At 38.7% G+C, this 24,784-nt stretch overlaps 1 protein-coding gene and 1 long non-coding RNA gene across 3 annotated transcripts in view; one reads left to right on the top strand and one right to left on the bottom strand.

Annotated features, from left to right (window-relative positions):
* The window catches only part of LOC135222791 (uncharacterized), a 128,829-nt gene that overhangs the window by 39,194 nt on the left and 64,851 nt on the right, over positions 1–24,784 (bottom strand). The gene's annotated exons all lie outside the window — the stretch shown is intronic.
* The window catches only part of LOC135222790 (uncharacterized), a 79,807-nt gene that overhangs the window by 29,575 nt on the left and 25,448 nt on the right, over positions 1–24,784 (top strand). For both annotated transcript variants that reach the window (XM_064261076.1, XM_064261075.1), the window contains exons 8-9: positions 20,927–21,104; positions 21,608–21,736. In XM_064261076.1, coding sequence (XP_064117146.1) covers positions 20,927–21,104; positions 21,608–21,736 — 307 coding nt within the window. The remainder of the gene's footprint in view (positions 1–20,926; positions 21,105–21,607; positions 21,737–24,784) is intronic.

Genomic DNA, 24,784 nt, shown 5'->3' with positions numbered 1-24,784 from the left:
CCTGGGCCACATTCCGATGCCTGATGGACAGCATCCTGGGGGACCTACCTTTCTGCATCTGCAGATCTCCAGAAGAGTAGCTGGGACATGTCCAAGCCGTGCTGAAATGCCTTAGGAGAATGGATTGATTGTCAGATTCGACAAGTGTTCACTCCATGTAGAGAATGTGTTCCTGGGACATGAAGTCTCCCCGACCGGCGTCCACCCTATGCCCTCCAAGGTAGATGCAGTAAACAACTTCACTACACCGGAGACGATCAAGTCCCTGCAGGAGTTCCTTGGTATGGTCAACTACTACCGACAATTCATGCATGACATCACCCGTATCATGTATCCCCTGACCAAGGTGCTGAAGGGGAAGCTGAAAACACTGACGTGGTAAACGCCGCAGATGAAGACAGCCCTCGCTAGAGCCCCCACCTTAGCCTATCAGGACCCCACCACCCCCCTGAGACTTACCACCGATGCCAGCAATGTCGCCTGTGGAGCTGTACTGGAGCAGATAGTAGAAGGGTTCCCCCGCCCACTTGCATTCTTCAACCGCAAATTGAAGCCGTCAGAGACCGGCCACACTGCATTCAACCAGGAACTGCTGGTAATCTATCGGACCATGCGACACTTCAAGTACCTCCTAGACGGCAGCCCTTTCACCGTCCTGACAGACCACAAGCCTTTGGTACATGTTTTCACGAAGGCGGGAGATGCGTGGTCGGTAAGCCAGCAGTGGCACTTGGCTGCTATATACAAATTTGGGTGCACCATCAGATATATCCCCGGAAAGAACCTGGTAGCTGACACCCTATCAAGGATTGAAATAAATTCAGTCCACCTGGGTTGACTACAAGGACCTGGTGAAGGAACAAGCCGCAGACCCTAGAATGCCAGCTTACTGCACGGCACTCACTGCATGATGTGGGAAAATGTGCCAATAGGAAGGAAGCAGGTATTCGACATCATCCACGGCCTCTCCCACCCATCAGGACATACAACAACATGCCTCATGACCAAAAAGTTCATGTGGCACTGGATAAAAAAGGATGTGCGGAGATGGGCAAAGAACTGCATACCATGCCAAACAAGCAAGATCACCCGGCACCCAGAATCAGGCAACAGAGACTTCCCTCAACTACGAAGACAGTTTGGGCACATTCATGTGGACGTCATAGGACCTCTGCCTCAATCGGGGGCCGCCAGATACCTCCTAACAGTCATAGACCAATCTAAGAGATAGCAGGAAGCAACCCCAATTCCTGTCAGAATTCCCTGTCTCTCTGGCACGCCTGATGGGGACAACACTACACAGCACGACGGCATACAACCCAGCAGCCAATGGAATGGTGGAAAGAGCCCACTGTTTTCATTAAAAGCGACACTGATGGTATGGCGTACCGATGAAAACTGGAAAGGCACAGCTACCTGGGTCCTGCTAGGTCTTGAACAGCACCAAAAGCGAACAGTGAAGAATCTCCTGTAGAAAAAGTCTATGGAGAAGCACTGGCAGTACCAAGGGAATTCTTCCCTACAGAACCAGACGACTGAGATATACTCCTTGGAAGACTAGGGGAAATAGTGAAGGAGTTTGCACCTTGCCGGAAGACTTTCATGGACAGGACACATAACTAAAGCCCAGAAGGCCTGGGAACCTGCACACACATCTTCCTGCAGGACGATGCCCGCCGCCCACCCCTGTCCAGACTATACAGAGGCCCATACCGTGTCATCACAAGAAACTCCAAGGCCTACCTCATCGACATCCATGGGCGGGAAAACTGGGCATCTGTCAACAGGTTAAAGCTAGCCTTCCTGATGGATAATGAAACCCAGGAGGTGACTGGTAGACGTCTGAGAAATCTTCCATAAAACAAGACCTAAAACGAAGAAATCGACATCCCAAGACAAGGTCGAGGTCGTACCAGGGACTGGATGAAGGACGACATCCTGGCAGGCCCGTTGGATGACTCAATAGTTGAGACCGCCCCACAACCACAAATATCAAGAACTCGGGGACGGCTCCTGATACCAACAAGATATCGTGATTAACATTGTACAAATCTTCCAATTATTCATTATCAATTATGCATTATTAATTATTCATTATTAATTATCAATAATTGTCTTGGGGGGAGGGGGGGAGTAATTGTAGAGACCTTCTTTAACCACTAATCACGATCGTGTATCTCACCTAGCAAAGCAGCAAGACTCGCAAGTATATATTTGTATGTAGAATTTCCTGAGCTTTTTGCCGATATATAATTCCTCAATGAATGTCCATTATGTCTTTTGCTACTGATATCTTATTAACTGCTAAGAAACACAAATTCCCCTCTGTCTGTGTGTGGGTTGTGAGACTCGGGGGTTGGGCACTCCATTTCCGTCCGCACACTGCTATGTATATCATGTGCCCAGGTAATAAATCAGTTAGTACTCAGTTCTGTCTCATTCCAACCTCACAGGCCTGGCAATGTTTTACTATGTAACTTGTGCCATTCAACCACCCAAAGTACTTTGCTGATATCTTGATGCTTTTCCACAATACTCGTGACTGTTCTGTAGCACATTCCAATGTGTTAGTGACAAAGTCCGTTGCACCCTATCTCTAACTGCAATTACCATGACTCCACCACGACCTTTATGTGTCTCCTAGCACACGCTCGGCCGGCACTAGTCCCCAAGTTCCACATAATTTATTCTGCCACATGATTCAAGGTAACTTTCGATGCTCGTTTCTTCCTATCCCATCAGCTACATCTAAATTTAACTGCCCCAGCTGCGCACATCCTGGCCAACATTATCGCCACCATCATGGCGATCGCTGGAACTGTGTCATCTTCCAGAGTTAACTGCCTCTTATGTTGCTGAACTTGAATATTCTGCAACTCCCATTCAAGTGCTTACTGCACCCAACTCATAGAAGTATCGTAGATCCCTGTTTAGCCCCAAGAAATCATCCTGAGTCGACTCTACATGAGCCATCGAAGATTTGCGATCAATGTAGTAGTTGTAGTATTAATCCATGATCTCATCACTCGTCACATAAGTTGTTTCCGTTGTCACCACTTGGGAATTCTCTTAACTCATCGTGTGTCCGTGTTTTGTCATGAACAAGTTCTAGCTGACACACTGAAAAGTCTATGTATTTTTAGAAAAAAAAATTCTACTTTCGCACACATATCTGTCATGAACTAACACACACCCAGCCTCATAGTCAATTACTAAAAATTGAAATTCCTAATTCAAAATAAACGTGGTCTCTATCACTAACTGACACCTCATTAACTAACCCCTTATCTGATACGTACACCAAAAAACCCTGTAATGTTTGTACAACAAATCTCCAGCAAATATAATGTTCAACCTCCATTTATATTTATATGTTACGTATCCCAAAATAAATTTTACAACACCTCTAAAAACAACACATCATCCCCCAAAAAAACCTATGTAAAAAAAACCATTAACACCACTTAATCCCAGTTACAGATTTCCCCTAAAAAAAAAAAATAATTCAAACTCTTTCACCATATTACCAAATTTAGTTTGCATCACACACAAAAATTACCATCACAAACAAATCAGTAGCAATCCATGCATAATCCCCTAAATTCTTCACAATGGAACATCATCATCTATAATACCAGAGAGAAGAAAAACCCTATGAGTATCGAACTCTGAAGAAAAACATCGACATTAGTCTCATTTAGGACACCTCTCAAGAGTCATCAGCACCAAACAACCTGTTTATTCCAAAAATTGGCAAACAGCCACATTCCCTTGTCTAACCTCATAAACCCCGAAGTCACCATTAACCTAAAAAAAATCCTTACTAATACCACAAAACCTCATTAATCCTCAAAAGGAAATCCTCGCTAACCTCTGATCAGCACTGGTACCAAAAAATATCTGCCTCCATTACATAACCACCAATATAAAACACCATGCCTCAGGCTAAATACGCTAAGCCACTCTAATACCACCCAAATATATAACCCCAAAGAAAACCACCTCTGTTGGATATAATCCCAGAAAACTACAAACCACAAATTACCTTCCATAAATCATCAAAGTAACACTGGTGAATATAACCTCCTAAAACCACAAACTCCCAGAAACCATAAGACCACAAAACCACAACGAACCAGTACCACCACCAAAATCCACAATACCACCGATCACAACCCTATTCGCTCATAAAAGTACATATCACCACCTATAAAATCATCACCACCAAAAAATCATCACCACCAAAAACTCAAATATTGCCACATTTATTCTTATTCTGCTGGTAATGCCATAGCATTCATCAATAACACCAAAGGATATCAACCATTTTTATCCTAGAAAACTCCCATAATATCTCTCGACTCCATGGCATTTTCCCACACTGTTTCACCCAAATGAATTATTCCATTAACCCTTAAACACCTATTGGATGTATTTTAAGTTAACTAAAATTGTCTGTCGGGTGCTTAATTGACGTAAAATACGTCAACTCTAAAAAGTTTTTTTAAATATTCGCGGAAAAATAGTTATAGGCCTACTTGGCAAAAAATTTTGAATCACGCGCCTTGAGGGATGCTGGGAGTTCATGGATCAAGCTGTTGTTTTGTTTACAAGTGTTACCCAGCCGCGCATGCGCGAATTGCATTCTTCTCGCACCAGCAAACATCAGCGACACATCGTCCGAGAGCGATCTCTTGCCGCATTTGTGTTTCGCCAAACTTTTGCGAGTGTTTAAGTATTTGTGGTGGTACAAGACGTAAGTAGAGATGTCCCAACATCGTCTAGAACGCGAAAGGTGCGTTTTGCCTGTCGGTAGGGATCGTGTGAGGCGTGTTTTGGACTTGGATGCTGGAGAGGGACCAAGCACCCAAGATGACCCAGCTTCCCAATGCCATGTTGTGCGGCCTCGTGTGGCCGAAAGTGTCCAAGGACTACGTCGTGTGCCTTTTACGACCCCTAAGAAGCATCGGTGTGTCCTGAGGGGCATTCATAGACATTTGGGAGGCCTCCAACAAAAGGACATTGACGAATACTTGTTGGAGCTTGATCGAGAGCAGGTCGCAAGTCCTCATTTTGATGGCATTTGGTCATCTAGTGACGAGGACATCACTCCCAATGTAAGTGATGATGAATACTTGCCCCCAATGTCTGTATGGGAGTCACAGGCTGAAAGTGAGCTAGAATTTAGTGGTTTTAGTGCATATGATTGGGAGTCTGAGGAGGAGGAGTTGTTGAGTTTTGTTGCTGAGGACGAAACAGAGAGCGAGAGCAAAAGCGAGAGAGATGGGCCAGTGGGGGGTGGTGCGAGTGCAAAACCGTGCGATTGCAAAACCGTGCGCGCACCCGTAGAAGGTCACAATGTTGCGCCAGCCTAGGTGAAGGCCGTACATCCGAAAGTGACAAGGAGTGGTCGGAGAACCCCACCCCACCTAACATGCACCCATTCATGGCAGCACCTGGACTCACTGTACCTGTTCCTCTCACTGCTCTGGGGTTCATTCAGCGGTTCCTGATGCGGGAATTGCTGGAATACCTGGTAGCAGAGATGATGGACTACGCTTGGTATTGCTGTAACAAACTGCGGACAACGTCGTATTGCTGGTGGGGCTGCAACCTCACGGACATGGCACATTTTTTGGGGCTCCACATTTTTTTTGGAATGATGCCTGCTGCTGACGTCAGACAATATTGGAGGCGGAATTTTTTTTAAGTAAGCCCAATGGGCCCGGCATTATGGCCCGTGATAGTTTCCTGGCATTGGACAGGTATTTCAATGCCTTCAACCGAAGGGCCATACCCCGAAATAACCCCAACCGCCTCATCTTAGTCCACCCAGTGTTGGAGTACATTCGTGAACAGTGCCAGTTTCTTGTGGTTCCTGGCAAGAACCTTTCTTTGGATGAGGGGATGATGCCTTACAAAGGACGTCTTAGCATAAAAGCGTACAACCCCAAGAAGCCAAAGAAATATGGTGTAAAGTTATTTTTTTATTACGGAGTCCAACACTGGATATGTTGTGGACTTCTCGGTGTATTTTAGGGTCTTCTCCACGCTACGTGGCACTGTCTTCGGTCTTGTGGATTGTTTCGGTAACCAGGGATACCACCTGTTTATGGATAATTATTATAACTCAGTATCCCTGGCCCAGGAACTGTATGAAGCAGTTGTGCACGTCAGTGGTACCCTTCGGTTGGTAAGTGGGGCCCAGATGTCCTCAAGAGGTCCGCTAGCCAGTCGCAACATCTGGCAAGAGGAGAGACAGAGTGGTGGTGGAAGGGAGATGTTTTCGTAATCTGTTGGATGGGGGTCCGACTTGTCCTCATGATTACGAGTCATGAGCCCATACAAGGAGAGGTCGTGCAGCGGAAGAAGACACGTCGGCAGGGCCGAGTTATGTATGAGGAGTTTCTTGTCAAGCGGCCTACCGTCACCGGGTACTACAATAGGCACATGGAAGGAGTCGATCTTTTTTAGATCAACTCATCCAGTATTATCCCTTCGCCAGGAGAACCAGGAGGTGGACACAGAAGCTCCTAAAATACATCATTCAGTTGGCCCTCCAGAATGCCTACATCCTCTACTGTGGGTACAATTCAGATCTCCGGAGGTTGTCCCACATCCAGTTTCTCGAGGTGGCCGGGAATGCCCTCATAAACTTTAATCTCAATGAGTGGCCTTCCATCGCCGGCCCCCTGCCCTGAGCTCCAGATCTGCCCCTAGAGGAAAGGGCAGATGTTAGGAGGGCAAACATCGGTTGTCCCTGCTCCTGCCGCTGCTGCCACTGCCCCTGCTGCCGCTGCCCTTGATGATCTCATCCGCACTCAGATTTCGACTTCCCGTCAGATAGTGGACCCTGTGTGTCGGCTGCAGCCAGGGGATCACACACTGGACCCCCTACAAAGGCGCAGGCAGAAACGGTGCTGGGTGTGCCATTTGAATGGCAGGAGAGACACCCGGTTCATCTGTCGCACCTGCAATATAGCACTTTGCAGGATCAGGGAGTGTGACCGCAAGTACCACACTGCGGTCATATATTGGAGTGCGCCTGTCCAAGGGACAATGGAGGGCGCAGTGGGCTGCTGACCGTTCACCAGTAACGGCGCGCGTCTCCCTCCTCCACCTGTACCTCGTCATGTCGAGAGGGAAAAATGCAAGACTCTTCAATGGAGGAGGGAGAAAACAAGAATAGAACGAAGAGTCAGGATTAGGAGTAAGTATTCTACATTGATTTTATATTTAGTTTTATATTTATTGCAAGTTTTTATATATCTGTATTAGTGTTTTGAATATTATTTAGTTTTCTTCCAAAACAAAAGTTTTTACCTGCATTCCTTTTAGTTATGTATTCATACCAGAATAAAAAAAAGTGTAATTATTATAAACTTAAATATATAATATATATATATATCATATATATATATATATCTATATATTGTGTATTTTTGTGTATTGGTAAAAAAATTTTTTTATGTAAGCCAAAAAATAACATTCTAGTGATATTCAATCATTTACCTTCATTTTTGGTAACAAATTGGAAGTCTCTAGCACAATATTTCGATTTATGGTGAATTTTTGAAAAAAAACTTTTTCCTTCCCTCCGCACGCGGTATCTCGGCCGCAAATCTCAGAAATGCTCGAGTCACTTTGTCGTAAATTTGGCACCATTTTATATTAGCTGTTACATAGAGTTTTATATATGAAAATGTGTGCAATTTTATGTAAAATACAACAAAAAATACCTCATGGTTGTAGCTTTTATCATTTTTGAAAATTTTGCATATAAATCACGATAAATAGAAAAAATTCGATATTTGGTCAACTTTGACTTGATCAAAATGGTCAAAAAACGCAATTATAAGCTAAAACTCTTCCATTCTAGTAATATTAAATTATTTACCCTTATTTTGCAATAAATTGGAAGTCTCTAGCACAATATCTCAATTTATAGTGAATTTTTGAAAAAAACTTTTTCCTTCCCTCCGAGCGCGGTAACTCAGCCGCAAATCTCAGAAATGCTTGAGTCACTTTGTCGTAATTTTTGCACTGTTTTATATTAGCCATTACATAGAGTTTATAAATGAAAATGTGCACAATTTCATGTAGAATACAAAAAAAATAACCCATGTTTGTAGCTTTTATCATTTTTGAAAAATTTGCATATAAATCACAATAAATGGAAAAAATTTGACATTGGGTCAACTTTGACTCGACCAAAATGGTCGAAAAATGCAATTGTAAGCTAAGACTCTTACATTCTAGTAATATTCAACTATTTACCTTCATCTTGCAACAAATTGGAAGCCTCTAGCACAATATTTTGATTTATGGTGAATTTCTGAAAAAACTTTTTCCTTCACTCCACGCGCGGTATCTGTTGCAAATCTCAGAAATGCTTGAGTCACTTTGTCGTAATTTTTGCACGTTTTTATATTAGCCGTTACATAGAGTTTTATATATGAAAATGTGCGCAATTTCATGTAAAATACAACAAAAAACAACCCACGGTTGTAGCTTTTATCAGTTTTGAAATATGTGCATATAAATCATGATAAATAGAAAAAATTCAACATTTGGTCAAATTTAACTCGACCGAAATGGTCAAAAACCGCAATTGTAAGCCGAATCTCTTACAGTCTAGTAATATTCAATCATTTACCTTCTTTTTGAAACAAACAGGAAGTCCCTAGCACAATATTTCGATTTATGGTGAATTTTTAAAAAAAACTTTTTCCTTCCCTCCGCGCGCAGAATCTCGGCCGCAAATCTCAGAAATGCTTGAGTCACTTTGTTGTAATTTTTGTACCGTTTTATATTAGCCGTTACATAGAGTTTTATATATGAAAATGTGCGCAATTTCATGTAGAATGCAAAAAAAAAAAATAATAACTAATGGTTGTAGCTTCTATCATTTTTGAAAAATTTGCATATAAATCACAATAAATGGAAAATATTCGACATTGGGTCAACTTTAACTCGACCGAAATGGTTGAAAACTGCAATTGTGAGCTAAAACTATTACAGTCTAGTAATATTCAATCAATTACCTTCATTTTGCAACAAACGGGAAGTCTCTAGCCCAATATTTCGATTTATGGTGAATTTTTGAAAAAAACTATTTTTTACGTCCGCGCGTTACGAATTCATGCATCATTTTGTGATAATATTTTCTCTATGTTGCTTTGATCGTTTTACAATTTGTTATATACCAAAATCATCACACTTTAGTGTACAATACATCGAAAAAAATTAACTCATTAGCTTTAACCGTTTTGCTCAGAGTGCGATTTGTATACAATTATATTTTCCAATATTTATATATGATAATGATATTTTTTTCCTTTCTGATGGTTGCATACTAAACTTCAGGCAATGAAAAAAAAAAAAAAAAAAAAAAAAAAAAAAAAAAAAAAAAAAAAAAAAAAAAAAAGAGCCAAAAATTAACTCTTTATCTTGAAAACTAAGCGTGCTGGGATTTTGCTTTGGTGCTCACTCCCGAACCCCGCCGGCGTACGGGAGACACTTTTGGAAATACCGGCTTGGCGTTTAAGGGTTAATACAACAATTACCCCAGATATTTACGGCGAATCGCCTCAGTTGCGCATAAGAAAATAGTAAAAGAAAAAAAATAAAGTTAAATAAGACAGATTAACAAAAACATAAAACTTTTCCTACAGGTCTCTGTCTTCCACATTTCACCATCCATTTGTGAAACAGAGAAAAAACAAAATGCATAACTGCACAATTTCCCCTTTTTATCATTTCCCCATCCTCTTGATCTTAGACATATGTCTTAATCTAGACAGACTTGTCTTTTCATCCAAGTCTAAAACCCTGTTTCCTCTCTATTCTTCAATAACCCTAAAGGGACCCTCAAATTTTGGACCTAACATAATTAATTAATTTCCCACATTGACCCTCAGGAACACATTATCCCCAACAGCAACTTTACCATCTAATAGCTTCCACCATTTCTCGTGTCTTCGACTTGAGATTATGGCTGAGACAAGTGTCTCCCTTTTGCCGAAGAGATTAATGATTTAATTGTATCTTCCCCACGGGAAGGTATAGGCAACAAATCAAATGTGCCTTGCGGTTGGCAACAAATAATGCTTCGACTGGAGACATTTTAATAGAGTCACTGACCATAGTATTAATGTCCTTTAAGGTCCACAAAAATATACTGATGGAAGCAGTAGTAAAATTTGATAAAACTATGTAAAAGCTTTCGAACCCTACCCTGAGTTCATCTTCAGTCGAATGAACAATTAAACATAAAATATATGAAGGTAAACAAGACAAAAAAGTAAAAAATGGATGCCGTCGGTAGGCTGATCTCCAACGGACACGGTGATGAAGTGATCAATGGCCCAAATAGGTCATTTCCTCTACCCTCTTATTATATCTGGCTGCTATCCTGGTGGATTGACGTACGGGCTGACATGATGTTGCAAATACCTCATCAGGAGGAGTGGAAGGTGCAATGGGTAAAGGCTCCTGCATGCTATCCAGCAACTGTGGAGGGAGAGGAGAGGCAGAGGCAGCATCAGGTGAGGGAAAAACAGAGCCTGTCCTAAAAGTCTCTAACAAACGACCTGAGTATGTAAAAATTGACAATTGGGTCCTCGTTAACAAACGACTTGTTACCTTTGAAGAATTCTCCCAAGTTGATGTTATGCCTAACTGTATCTAAATATCTGTCCCAGCTCCTATCGTTGCCGCCTATAGTTTTCCTGAGCGCCTCAAGCACATTCCTGTTTGCTCATTCACACAACCCATTAGCTTCTGGTCTGTATGGAAGGATTGTTACTTTCTGTATCCCCATAACTTCTGCCAGACACTCTAAGGCCCTATTTACAAATTCCCTACCATTATCAGCCAACAAAACCTCGGGTACCCCATAATGACATATTGTAAATCCAATTAAGTGTGCCTCAGCTACTTCTGCTGTTTTATGCTTTAGTGGGAAAATTTCCACTACCCTCGTCAGTTCATCTATTACCACCAATAAGTACCTCTTGCCATACCCTGATTCACAGATATTCCCCAAAATATCCATATGTATTCTCTCACAACGTATACTTAGTACCAAATGTGACCCTAATTTGCCAGAAGTCACCTTCACACTTTTTTACAAAATATTCCACATCTGCCCATATATTCTTCCAAATGCATTTATTACCCATATCATTATAAGTCTTTTCTACCCCCAAAATTTGGACTACCAACTTACAATGTACTATATCTAAGACCACTGGAATTAGGACTTTCGGAATCATGATCTGTGTCGTATCCCCTGTACTTTCACTAGTCCATGATCTGTGTCGTATCCCCTGTACTTTCACTAGTCTTTAATTTATATTTAATTTTCCTCACCAAAATATTACCCTCTAATTCTAAACCTGAAAAAGGCAACTTATAAACCTTCCTGACTAATTCACTTCTAAGGAACGCTTTTGCATCCTCCAAAATTTCATCCTCATCTTGACTTTGTTTTAGGCGACTGATATCCCACTGTATAGAATCACCAGTAACCACCACGACTTGAAATCTTTCTGTCTCATAAAAACTTCTACTAAGAGCATCTGCTACCGCATTATGTCTGCCCTCTATGTATTTGAGCATTGCATCAAAATCTCTAATTATTGGGAACCATCGAGCTCTTTTAGGCGAACAGATCTGGCTTCTTAAAAAAATCTAATAATGGCTTGTGGTAAGAACTTTTACTTTCTTCCCCATTAACATCATCTTGAAATGAACCAAACTTGATACTACAGCAAAGGCTTCCTTATCTTCGGTAGCCATTAACCTTTCATTGCTACCCATTGTCTTGAATGTCCTACTATAATAACTATTGGATGGAATTTCCCTTCAAATTTCTGCATAATGAAGGCACCTATAGCCTCCTGACTGGAAAAATCAGGACTGGGGGATTCATTAATGCATCCTTAACTCTCTGAAAGGCTACCTGTTGCGGCTACCCCCAAGAAAATGAGTATCCCCCACATCACATCTGTTGAAGGAGATGCCAAGATAGAAAAACCTTTCACATACTTTCTAAAAAAAACTGTCATCCTCAAGAATGATATAACTTGTTTCTTTGTCTTAGGGACAGGAAAATCTGCAATTGCTTTGACTTTATCAGTCATTTACTCTAACTCCCTCTTTAGATATGACATGACGTAAATATACAATCAGCTTCTTTAAGAAGTCGCACTGGCTAATTTAATTTTCAAGCCTGCTAACCTAAGTCTCCTAAGAACTTCCCTAAGCACTTCTGTGTGATGCTCATGTCGAACCTGTTGCAATCAATATATCATCCATGTGCACAAAGACATTCTTGCCTAATAGCCCATGCAAAACTGTGCTCACCAACCTCGTAAAAGTCATAGAACTACCCGACAAACCAAAAGACATCCCCATAAACTCGAAATGCTATTGGGCAATGAGAATGCGGTAAATTCCTGATTATCTTCATTGAGTGGAGCCTGCAAGAATCCCTGCATGAGGTCTATTGAAGAATATATCCTATGTCCCCCAATTTCCACAATTCAATTTACAGAAATCTACACATAGCCGGACTGAACCGTCCTTCTTAGACACCACCAGCAACGGGAAGTTGTATGGGGACACACTGGGCCAAATAATTCCCTCCTTTCATTTACTAACCTCCTTCTCTACCTGCTCCATGATTTTGTAGGGTATACAGTACACGGGAATAAAGATGGGTTTGGTCCCCTCTTCTAGATTCACCATATTTCTAAAACCTTAGAAATATGCTATATGCTCCTTGTCATCTGCATTAGCTAAGTGATCCCTAAAGATTTTCCGCCTCATTTGCATTTCCGCCTCTGAAAACTCAGTTTTCCCCTCTACAAACCACTGTCCCCACTCCAATCCTGGAGGTCTACCACACAAGTATTCTTCTAATATTTCCTAACTTTATCATTACGATTTAACAGTTTCACCCAAGTAACACTTGTATTTTGATACCGACACCGTGCTAATGACACCTTTTAATTTTTTGCTACATTCAGATATATACACCTCTTTGGGCATTTTCACTTCCCTCAACCAGACTTTCACCTTAGTTATTGTACCTAGATTTAAAATAACAACCTCATCCTCCGATAATATGCTTATATATATATATATATATATATATATATATATATATATATATATATTAATATAATGTATAATATATATATATATATATATATATAATATAATATATTTATATATTAATTAATAGTATAATATGTTCTATCACATTACCGTATAATATATATATATATATATATATATATATATATATATATATATATCATATATATATATATATATATATATATATATATATATATATATATATATCCCATTGCCGTGATTCATATACATACATCAAGCTACAAATGTCCTTTAATATCTAATTCATTCTACCTCGGAATTAATATATTTTCATATATGCTTAACCGAAGGGGAATTTTATTAAGAGATAATAGAATTGTTGGCGCCCAGGCGCGAACCCAGGGCACCATACAAATCCAGGAATGTCAGTGAAGCTTTTACCCACTCCACCACCACAAGAGGCTATAAGTTAATGCCGTCTCTCACTCTCAAATACCTTTCGCGCTCAGGTATTCGCTGATTTGGAGCCAGCATTAACCCACCTCGACCTCAGTAGTGTTGTAGTGCTTATGACAGCACGTAGCCATTAATATAAGTCATATCACATTACCGTGATTCATACATACATCGAGCTACAAATGTCCTTTGATATCTAATTCACTCTACCTCGGAATTAATATATTTTCATATATGCTTAAGCAAAGGGGAATTTTATTAGGCGATAATAGAATTGTCGGCGCCCAGGCGCAAATCCAGGACACCACACAAATCCAGGAATGTCAGTGAAGCTTTTACCCACTCCACCACCACAAGAGGCTATAAGTTAATGCTGTCTCTCACCCTCAAATACCTTTCGCGCTCAAGTATTCGCTGATTTGGAGCCAGCGTTAACCCACCTCGACCTCGGTAGTGTTGTAGTGCTTATGACAGCACGTAGCCATTAACCCTCTTACGCCGAAGCCCTAAAAACCAAAACGTCTCCCGTATGCTGAGGCAGGTTTGGAGTGAGCACGGAAGCGGGAAAAATAATTTTTTCAAAAAATCACAGCCCGCTTAGTTTTCAAGATTAGGAGTTCATTTTTGGCTCATTTTTTTGTCATTGCCTGAAGTTTAGAATGAAACCATCAGAAATGACAACAAATATCATGATCATATATAGATAATGCGATATATGGTAGCGGGAAAAAAAAATCATACATAATTGTATTCAAATCGCGCTGTGCAAAAAACGGTTAAAGCTAACGAGTTACTTTTTTTTCGTTGTATTGTACATTAAATTGTGATCATTTTTATATATAACACATTGTAAAACGATCAAAGCAACACAAAAAATACTATCACAAAATGATGCATGAATTCATAACGAGCGGATGTAAAAAAATGTTTTTTCAAAAATTCACCGTAAATCTAAATATTGTTCTAGAGACTTCCAATTTGTTTCAAAATGAAGACAAATGATTGAATATTAAAATAATGTAAGAGTTTTAGCTTAGAATTGCAGTTTTCGACCATTTCGGATGAGTTAAAGTTGACCGAATGTCGAAATTTTTATATATATATTTTTTCATATGCAAATATTGCAAAAATGTGAAAAGCTACAACCTTCAAATATTTATTTTTGTATTCTTCATGAATTTGCGCACATTTTCATATATGAAACTCTATAAAACGCCAAATAATAAAAGGAGAAAATATTAGGAGAATGCGATGTACGCATTTCGGAGATTTGCGGCCGAGAATCAGCGAGCGGAGGGAAAGAAAGTTTTTTTTTTAAATTTACCATAAATCTAAATACTGTGCTAGACACTTCGAATTTGTTTCAAAATTAAGATAAATGACTGTATATTACTAGATTGTAAGAGTTTTAGCTTACAATTGCGTTTTTCGACTATTTCGGTAGAGTAAAAGTTACAATTGCGTTTTTCGACTATTTCGGTAGAGTCAAAGTTGACCAAACGTGTTTTTTTTTCAATTTATCGTGATTTATATGCAAATATTTCGAAAAAGATAAAAGCTACAACCTTCAATCATTTGTTGTTGTATTCTACATGAAATTGCGCACATTTTCATATATAAAACTTTATGTAACGGTTAATTTTAAATGGTGCAAACATTACGACAATCGCACAAAAAAATTTGATTTTTTTTGGAAGTTACCGCGCGGACGTAAGGAAAATGTTTTTTTTTTTTCATAAATTCACCATGAATCGAAATATTGTGCTAGAGACTTCCAATTCGTTGCAAAATGAAGTTAAATGATTGAATATTACTAGTATATAAGAGTTTTAGCTTACAATTGCGTTTTTCGACCATTTCGGTCGAGTCAAAGTTGACCAAAGGTTGAAATTTTGGCACTTATCGTTATTTATATGAAAATATTTCAAAACTGATATAAGCTATAACCATGGGTTGTTTTTAGTTGTATTGTGCATAAAATTGCGCACATTTCCATATATAAAACTTTATGTAATGGCAAATTTAAAATGGTGCAAACATTTCGACAATCGCATGAAAAAATTTATCGGAAGAGTTACCGCGCGGACGTAAGGAAAAAGTTTTTTTCATAAATTCACTATAAATCGAAATATTGTGCTAGAGACGTCCAATTTGTTGCAAAAGGAAGGCAAGTGATTGAGTATTACTAGAATATAAAAGTTTTAGCTTACAATTGCGTTTTTCGACCATTTCGGTAGAGTCAAAGTTGACCAAAGGTTGAAATTTTGGCACTTATCGTTATTTATATGAAAATATTTCAAAACTGATAAAAGCTACAATCATGAGTATTTTTGTGTTGTATTTTACATAAAATTGCGCACATTTTCATATATAATACTCCATGTAACGGATAATTTAAAATGGTGCAAATATTATGTCAAAGTGACGAAATAATTTTTGAGATGTGTCACTAATACTTTTTAGTGCGATAAGAAAGAAATTCGCGCTTGCGCGCCTGCGTAACGATTGTAAACAAAACAACGCCTTGATCCGTGAACTCCCAGCATCCACCAAGGCGCGTGATTACAAAGTTTTTGGCTGGTAGGCCTATAAGTATTTTTCTGCGAATTTTAAAAAAAACTTTTTTGAGTCGACGTATCATACGTCCAATCGGCATATGGGAGACATTTTGACTCGACGTTTAATACGTCCAATCAGCGTAAGAGGGTTAATATAAGTCATATCACATTACCGTGATTCATATACATACATCGAGCTACAAATGTCCTTTGATATCTAATTCATTCTACCTCGTAATTAATAAATTTTCATATATGCTTAACCGAAGGGGAATTTTATTAGGCGATAAGCACTATAACACTACCAAGGTCGAGGTGGATTAATGCTGGCTCCAAATCAGCGAATACCTGAGCGCAAAAGGTATTTGTGGGTGAGAGACGGCATTAACTTATAGCCTCTTGCGGTGATGGAGTGGGTAAAAGCTTCACTGACATTCCTGGATTTGTATGGTGTCCTGGGTTCGCGGCTGAGCGACGACAATTCTATTATCGCCTAATAAAATTCCCCTTTGGTTAAGCATATATGAAAATATATTAATTCCGAGGTAGAGTGAATTAGATATTAAAGGACATTTGTAGCTCTATGTATGTATATGAATCACGGTAATGTGATATGACTTATGTTAATGGCTACGTGCTGTCAAAAGCACTACAACACTACTGAGGTCGAGGTGGGTTAATGCTGGCTCCAAATCAGCGAATACCTGAGCGCGAAAGATATTTGAGGGTGAGAGACGGCATTAACTTATAGCCTCTTGTGGTGGTGGAGTGGGTAAAAGCTTCACTGACGTTCCTGGATTTGTATGGTGTCCTGGGTTTGCACCTGGGCGCCGACAATTCTATTATCGCCTAATAAAATTCCCCTTCGGTTAAGCATATATGAAAATATATTAATTCCGAGGTAGAGTGAATTAGATATTAAAGGACATTTGTACCTCAATGTGTATGTATATATATATATATATATATATATATATATATATATAATATATATAGATATATATATCTATATATATAGAATATATATATATATATATATTATATATATATTTGTTGTGCTATGCCTTGTATAACGAGGTACATTGTGAAGTTATTTAGACCTGCGATGTTATACACAAGTATCATGTGGTATACTTCCCATCCTCGTCTGAGATTGCGACGATAATTTCTAAGTCAGTATCTTCTTTGGGTATGAAGGCGGAGATGTTTCAAACTCATGATGACAACAGGAACAATATATTTGCAAAACTACATCTCTTGAGTAAGAAACAAGAAGGTGGTTAGGAGAACCTGATTCTAGGAGGGGAAGTAGAGTTCTGAGATACAAATGCATTTACAAATCATAGGAGAGCACAGCTTAGCTCAGCATACATAACATACAGACAGACGAACATGTGAGAGGAAGTCACGTAGACGTCTGTGGGTTATAGGTCAATAGGTTCTCAGGCGAAAGCACTGTGACCTGTTTGACACAACAATGGATTTGATTATCACAGGCAAATGCAAACCAGGGCGTCGCTGATTCAATAAGCCAAAACCTAGCTTGCATCCTGTTTATCAACCTTTATCACACTCCTTGCTATTTCAACAGTGACCCCTTAGGTCATTAGATTATTTATATATGGAATATAAATCCCTTTGAATGTAACCCTTACATATATATATGTATATATATATATATATATATATATATATATATATATATATATATATATATATATATAATATATTATGTATTATATATATATATCCAAACAGTAGTGGCCACAGCCAGATATACATCAATGAGGAGAAGGACATAAAGACTTGCTAAAAGGGTCAATTTATTCCCGACGTTTCGTAATGTCTTCATTACATTTTCGAGGGCTGTACAAAATAAATAGCATAAAATAAATTACATAAAGCTAAGAATTTAAAATTTAAAAATAAAAGTTGCACAATGATTACAAACTTAAAATATTAAAAAGACTAAAAGGACCTCTTTAAAAAACAAAAAATGTAAAATAAACAGGACAAAAAGTTATTAAAATAAGTAAAAAAAAAATAAAACACAAAAACAAATAATAAGAAATATTCAATCGTTGAGTAAAACTGGACCAACCTATTCAGCAGCAATGTTAAGACTGGAGATAAAAGGTTGAAACTAAGAGAGGTACAGTGTGCCAGCAGTGGTTTGGCTGTTTAACAAGGGGACGAGTCGTTTGATCATTAACGATTCGAAGATTATCAAATCGTGGCTGTTGGAAGCTCGTCCTACAACTGTAAAGTCCTTATTTTCAATGGAGGTTTTACATATTTTCAAATGATTTCAAATATTAGAAAACTCTGGGCTTGCAATTTTGCTGCCTGTCCTACTACTTACTCCACGATGTGAATCTATGAGTACCTTCAGAAGCCTCTTGGTGGATCCAATATAAGTTCCTAAATTACATTTAGGATAATTATAGCTATACACACACCCGGAGGACATATAAAGGCACAAACCATTGGGTCATTATTCAAGTTTAAAGATCATTTGTGCCCTTATATGTCCTCCGGGTGTGTGTAATCATTATTGAGTCTGGAGAAAGAGGAGTGTGGTGCGGTACACATTCCTTTTGACTAACTTTCATGGTTAAAGTGGTCTCTTTATTTCAAATGGGTTCGGAGTTACCATATAGAAAAATGGATTCTCTAAGACTTCCATCGACTTAAAATATTATGAATAGTCGGACATAATGAGATAAGAGGGGGTACTTACTTAAATATGATTTTGAGAGGAAAACGATAGATTAACGGGGTTTTTCAGGTCAGAGTTAATTCATTTTATTCCATTTTATTAATTGATTTTATTCCATTTTAATGTTAGCTAATTTGGGAAATAAAAAGTATATTTTAGTAACTACAGGAATTTATTTGCCTAGCTTGCTTTTTCAGCCAATTCCCCAGAATGATCTGCAACAAACGAGGGGAGGTGTAGTTGCCAGTAGCAGTTTGTTTAATTTTGTTTAAACGATTGTCATTTGGCCTTAAAAGCCCATTCAAGAGATTGTTCTAGAAGATTTCATGAGCACACCCTGTTTGGCGCACAAACACACACACGTCGCCTTTTTCTGGCATCAAGATCACTTGACTCTCGACCAGCAGCTAGGTCAACTTGCACACTCATGCTCTCACCTCTGAGGCCTGACAATGTTTTACTACGTAGGCTTGTGCCGTTCAACCACCCAAAGTATTCACTGGTATCTTGAAGCTTTTCCTCAACAGTCGTGACTGTTCTGTTGCACCCTATCTATAAGTGATGTTAACAAATGTAACTGAACGCTGACCAAGGTATATTAGCTACATTTCGGTGGGTGAGAGGTATAACTGTTCCTCTGTATAAAGGTGTCTGCAATAAATAAAAAGGTATATCATTACTTAGGATACCAGAGAATGTGTGTTAGGAATTTGACTGAAAGTAAAACAGATGGCAGATGGATAGGAAAGACAAAGCATATGTAGATGAGGGTTTCATATGAAACAACTGGCTTTGGAACTAAGGAAAAGCCATATATGGCACACAGTAACCTAGAGTGGATTTTTAAAAGAAATGATAGATATGACAAAAAGCTTGCAGGTATGAATTATACTGAACACATAATGAGGCAGTGAGTTGTGTGAAAGCAGGTCTTAAACATGCAAGTGAGATATCTCCATGTCTCCCTGGCTGCTTAATTTTTTAATAATGGATTTAACTGACTGACTGAAAGTTTTTAAGTGTCGTGACTTTTATCGATGGAGTGGTTAGAAAAGCCAAGAGGAAGGACAGGAAATGTAAGGACAAAATGACAATTGTTCATTGATGATAATGAAGAGAAGCTGCAAAGACTAATTAAAAATGAAAATTATCCTTAACAAGAGTAAGGATGTATGAGTCAGTGAAAATAAATATGATGGTGTGGTGAAAGATCAAATGGATAGGAAGAATGAAAAGTAGTACGAGTAGAGCAAAGATGTATGAGCATAACGATGACGAAAAAAGTGGCTGGTCAAGGAATAAATAAAGCAGGTGAGATAGTATGTTTCTGCTTGAGTACTGGAAGAGATGGCAGTGACTGGATGTGAAGAGGTGGTTTTATGATGGTAAGGTACATGACAAGAGCAAAAATTACAATGTATTCATAGGTCATTTTTGAGCCAGCTCATCTTCATTGCAGTGTAAACGTTTAAAAAGAAAAGATGGTAAAATCCAGACCTTTCATGAATTGTTCAAGTAATATACAGTTAATAGACAGAAAGGACAAATATGTAGATACGACAAAGATTCTTTAGAAATAGCATAGATAATTTTTTAACTGGTTTGTTCATATAAAAGAATAGAGGAAGATAACATGTATAATTTGCAGTAATGGGAAGAAGGCAACAAGGAAAACAGAGAGATCACTGCCTAAGAGAAATTCAAGAGGTATTACTTTGAGTCCTAAAATACATGAAGCACAAGATTCCTTGCTATATAGAAGTGACAAGAACAATGTGTATATCAGAGTTTGATATGATACTGGCAAACACTAGTTACGTATATAAGCAGCTGATGCGGAACTTTCCTCTGCAAAGGGATCACCCTTAATTCACCTGAGAAGGATAATTACTTGTTTTTCTCTAGAACCAGCCCAGGCTAATCTAATAATTCCACACATATTTGCTAAAAATGAAACTGGTATTCTATACTGCATACTAGGTTTAAGGGTGCAAGGGAAAATGCTGACAAACTTAATGTAAACCAATTGTAATGGAAGGGATTTAGCCCAGTTTCTCCTTGGCAGGATAACCACACAACTGTCCTTCATGTTTCGTCGACTGGAGAGCAGTAGCCGACGTGTTTCTGTTGTGAGTGACGTTGGAGGCCGACGTCTTTCTACTGCTTCCTCGATATTCATGCCTTCCTACAACCGGGAAGGAGGGCTCAGATTTTTAAACCCCATCTTCAATCAGTCCATGGCAGTAAGTATACCATGAATTAATCTGTTGTAGGGTATTACCAATCATCACTTATTCTCTTGACTTTTGGGTTTTCACTGTAATCCATAGCTGCTTTCACCAGTCTGCTAAGGTCTATTAATAGTTTAGTATAACCTGGTATTTTATAAGGCAGAGGCGGGGTGGGCTTCATAATCCTCTTTTCATCTGAACTTGCAAAGAGAAGATAAGTAAATCTTCAAATACTAACTTCTTCAAAAAGGTATCTATTTATTGTCAATTGGTTTTCTAGAAACTAATAGACATATGTTTGCTCGGGAGACAGAATTAAATGGGACATAATATAATAAGGAAGCTGAGGATATTTTTGGTTACTTCTCCATCCATGATTTAATAGCTGAATTTGGTAATGACTTGCTCTTTAAAGACATTACAATTTTATAAGAATGTTCAATAAAATTCATCAATATTCTTTACTTTTCAGGTGTAGGGAAAAATAAATCGTTCTAATCATAAATTTGTTTTAGTCTCTTGTAGGAGCTGGAGTAAGTGACGGGCAGCCACCACCAACAGCTGTACCTGATGATCAACTAGAAGGAGAACACGAAAACCCTATGTACAAAGCTTATGAAAACATGTCCCAAGAGGAGAAACAGGTAAGTACCATGTCTAACAAACAGCAAGCCAATGGCAATGGGAAAACGCTATTTTACAAGGATTGCAGCCATATCATTATGATACAGGGGGGGAAATTATGTGATCATAGCTACTATTATGACTCCAAAGTCAGAGTGGAGTTACACTGTTTTTCTAATTACTTTTATTACTCTGTCGATTTCAACATTAAAACAGCTGATATCTTTTAGGATAAAGCTCAGAAATGATTGACATACCTAATGGGAAATCAAATTCCTCAGCACCATCCCATAACCTCCATATGAGAGGGGAACCAAAGTGTTACCATGTCATTATACTGCCATCTGGCCTCCGGTCCTCATAAAAAAATTATGTGTAGCTATTACAAGATCTCGGATCAGCATTCGCGCCTTCAGAAGTGCAGGTTTTTCTGTGGAAGGTATTTCCAAATATATCGAGGGAAACTTACTATTTGCGGATTTTTTGTAGGGCAATATTCACTAATTACTGTATTATCATTTAATTTTCGTAACTAAATACATTTTTTATGATAAAAAATAATTATCTAATAATTTTCAAATATCAATATGACAAACAAAAGAGGAATTAAAGAAGAGAAGGGCAAAGACTGTCCTTAACTTGGAGCAAATAAGTAAATGGAAATTCAATCTCCCGTACTGGTAAATACAATTTAGCACTGATCACTTAAGTAGTACTCCCAAAGAAAGCAGTCCAGTGGTTCTGATTAGAAGAAAAAATTGTGTTCTGCTGTTAGACTTCTAGGCTTTTCGAAGCAATTGGTTTGAAAGGCTTGGAAGAACTTTGTCAGAGACAACAAAGCTAAATATAAGCAACGGGTTAGATTTACCATAAGTCCCTCTCTCCCCTTGCTAGAGAGAAGATAGAACTTTGCTTCTAATCATATCATAAAAATTAGAAAAATAGAAAGCCTGATCATTAACCTGCATCTATGTCCACCCAGCACACGACAGCCTGACAACCGATCCTCTGCTCACTGGGAGAGAAAAGGTACCAGAAAGGGAAAGGAGGGAGGTCAGTCCCACTCATTATCACTTCTGCACCCGTACATCTTGAACAAGATACCACCTGTCCCACCAGGAGACTAAAGGAAAAAGTGTCCTAGGAACTATGAGCAATGTCCCTCAGGTTGGAGGTGAATGTTGTCTAATGTGACCACAATTCTGCTCTCAGCACCTGATATACTGACTGATTCTTCTTGAACACGTGGGAGGGCACAATGCCCCTAAGTCCGTGAGCTCTGAGCCTGATGGTTTCATAAAACCATAGAGATATTGTGTTCTCGGACATCTCTTTCTTGGATCTGCCAGTACTAACAAAAAGTCATCAACAGAGTTACAGAGTCCTTTTAAGAAAGCAACACAGCAATATAACTGGACATAGTAGCATCTCTTCTCACTCATTATATGCAAAGTCTGCTAGGGAGGGGATTGAAAAGGACTCGAATCTGGCGTCAGGGACCACTGGATTCAGAGTCTTTGCCACGAATTCTGGGATAAATTTGAGTGAAACCGATCCACATCCCCTTTAGTCTAGGAGCCTGGTAGGGTCCCGTATGCACTAAGATGTACCCTAAATTTGACTCCAGATCTTGTTTAAGGGTTGTTTGGACATAAAAAAAAAATTGGTCACATGTTCCACAACTGGCCTATTTTCTGCCATTTTGAAATCCAAGATGGCTGCCTGACAAAAATGATAAAAGTCAATAAATGACCATAATATACTCAATTGCACATCATTTCTAAGGTATTGAGTAGGAGAATGCATAATAGGATGATTTGAGTATTATCACATCTATATGTTTTTGTTATTGTTTTTTTTTTTTGTCTATCTGAGTATGTATACAGGATTATAATGTATTCAGGATTATAAAGGAGCTTCAACTTTTGCAGCCAGAAAAGTTAAACAATATATTTCTAGGCCTTGGTGGTTTTCATATGGCCAAAGTAGTAGTATCTTGCATTAGCAAGTATCTTGAAGACAGTGGTGTGGAACATGTGTTCACAGAGAATGAAATATTTGGCCCAAAGATAGCCCAGAGTATTTTAAAGGGCAGCCATTATTCACGTGCTCTAAGAGGATTATCTCTAATTGCCAAAGTTATGCATCAACTTCTCTGGAAACAATTCTTTCAACAACAGGGCGACTCAAAATCTCACCAAACTCATTTCAGAAATAGCACTGCTACAACTTTATTGTAATGGAAAAAATTCAAGAGTCTCAGAGTATCCTTGGAAAATGTAAGAAACTTCTGTGTGACATAATACTCACGTTTGATAATTCGTTGCAAAAGGAGATCAAAGTGATATCTTTAAATATTGGAGTACATTTCCAACCTACCTGTTCCATCTGCTAAGAGACCTGACTCGTTCACATAGGGAAGGAAACTGGGAATTACATTTGTCATCTGTTCAGCGAACATTACCACTGTTCTTTACTTTCGACAAGACACACTATTCACGATGGGGAACAATATTTTATGAAGACTTTGTAGCTGCCACAAAAATTTCCTTCAATCCATGCAGTTTCTTAAAGGCCATTTTGTTGTGAAACATTCTACTCATAAATTCAGTAGTGTCCCCCAATGGACCAAGTGCTTGAGCAGATTTACATTAAACCTGCTAAAGGCCATGGGGGCCATTGTAGGACTTACAAGAAGGAAAGAGGCAGTAGCTCAGCATGGACTAACTAAGCAAGAAAAATTCCTGATATCGGCTTTTCAACAGCCACAACTAAGCATGATGAGATTTGCATTCAGTAAATGCTTGCATATATTCAGAAAAGAGACAACCTATTTGATCTGTTACACAACAAAAAGAAGAGAAATCTTGTCACTGGAAAAGAGACTAGTGATGAGAAAAGCAAGTATCTTTTGAACTGTATTAGTCTTGGACAGCAAACATACAAGGAATTTGTCAAAACAAGGTTTAAAGATAAAGAAAAGTGTGTTTGATCCAATTAAAAAGACGAGTAAGAAGCATAACATATGCAAGGATTCCCCTGCTGATATACAGAAAGACACGAATAAT

The sequence above is a fragment of the Macrobrachium nipponense genome, chromosome 8 (assembly GCF_015104395.2).
Source record: "Macrobrachium nipponense isolate FS-2020 chromosome 8, ASM1510439v2, whole genome shotgun sequence".
NCBI lineage: Eukaryota > Metazoa > Arthropoda > Malacostraca > Decapoda > Palaemonidae > Macrobrachium > Macrobrachium nipponense.
Note: the sequence above shows the minus strand (reverse complement) of the source record. Positions and strands in the feature narration are given on the sequence as shown.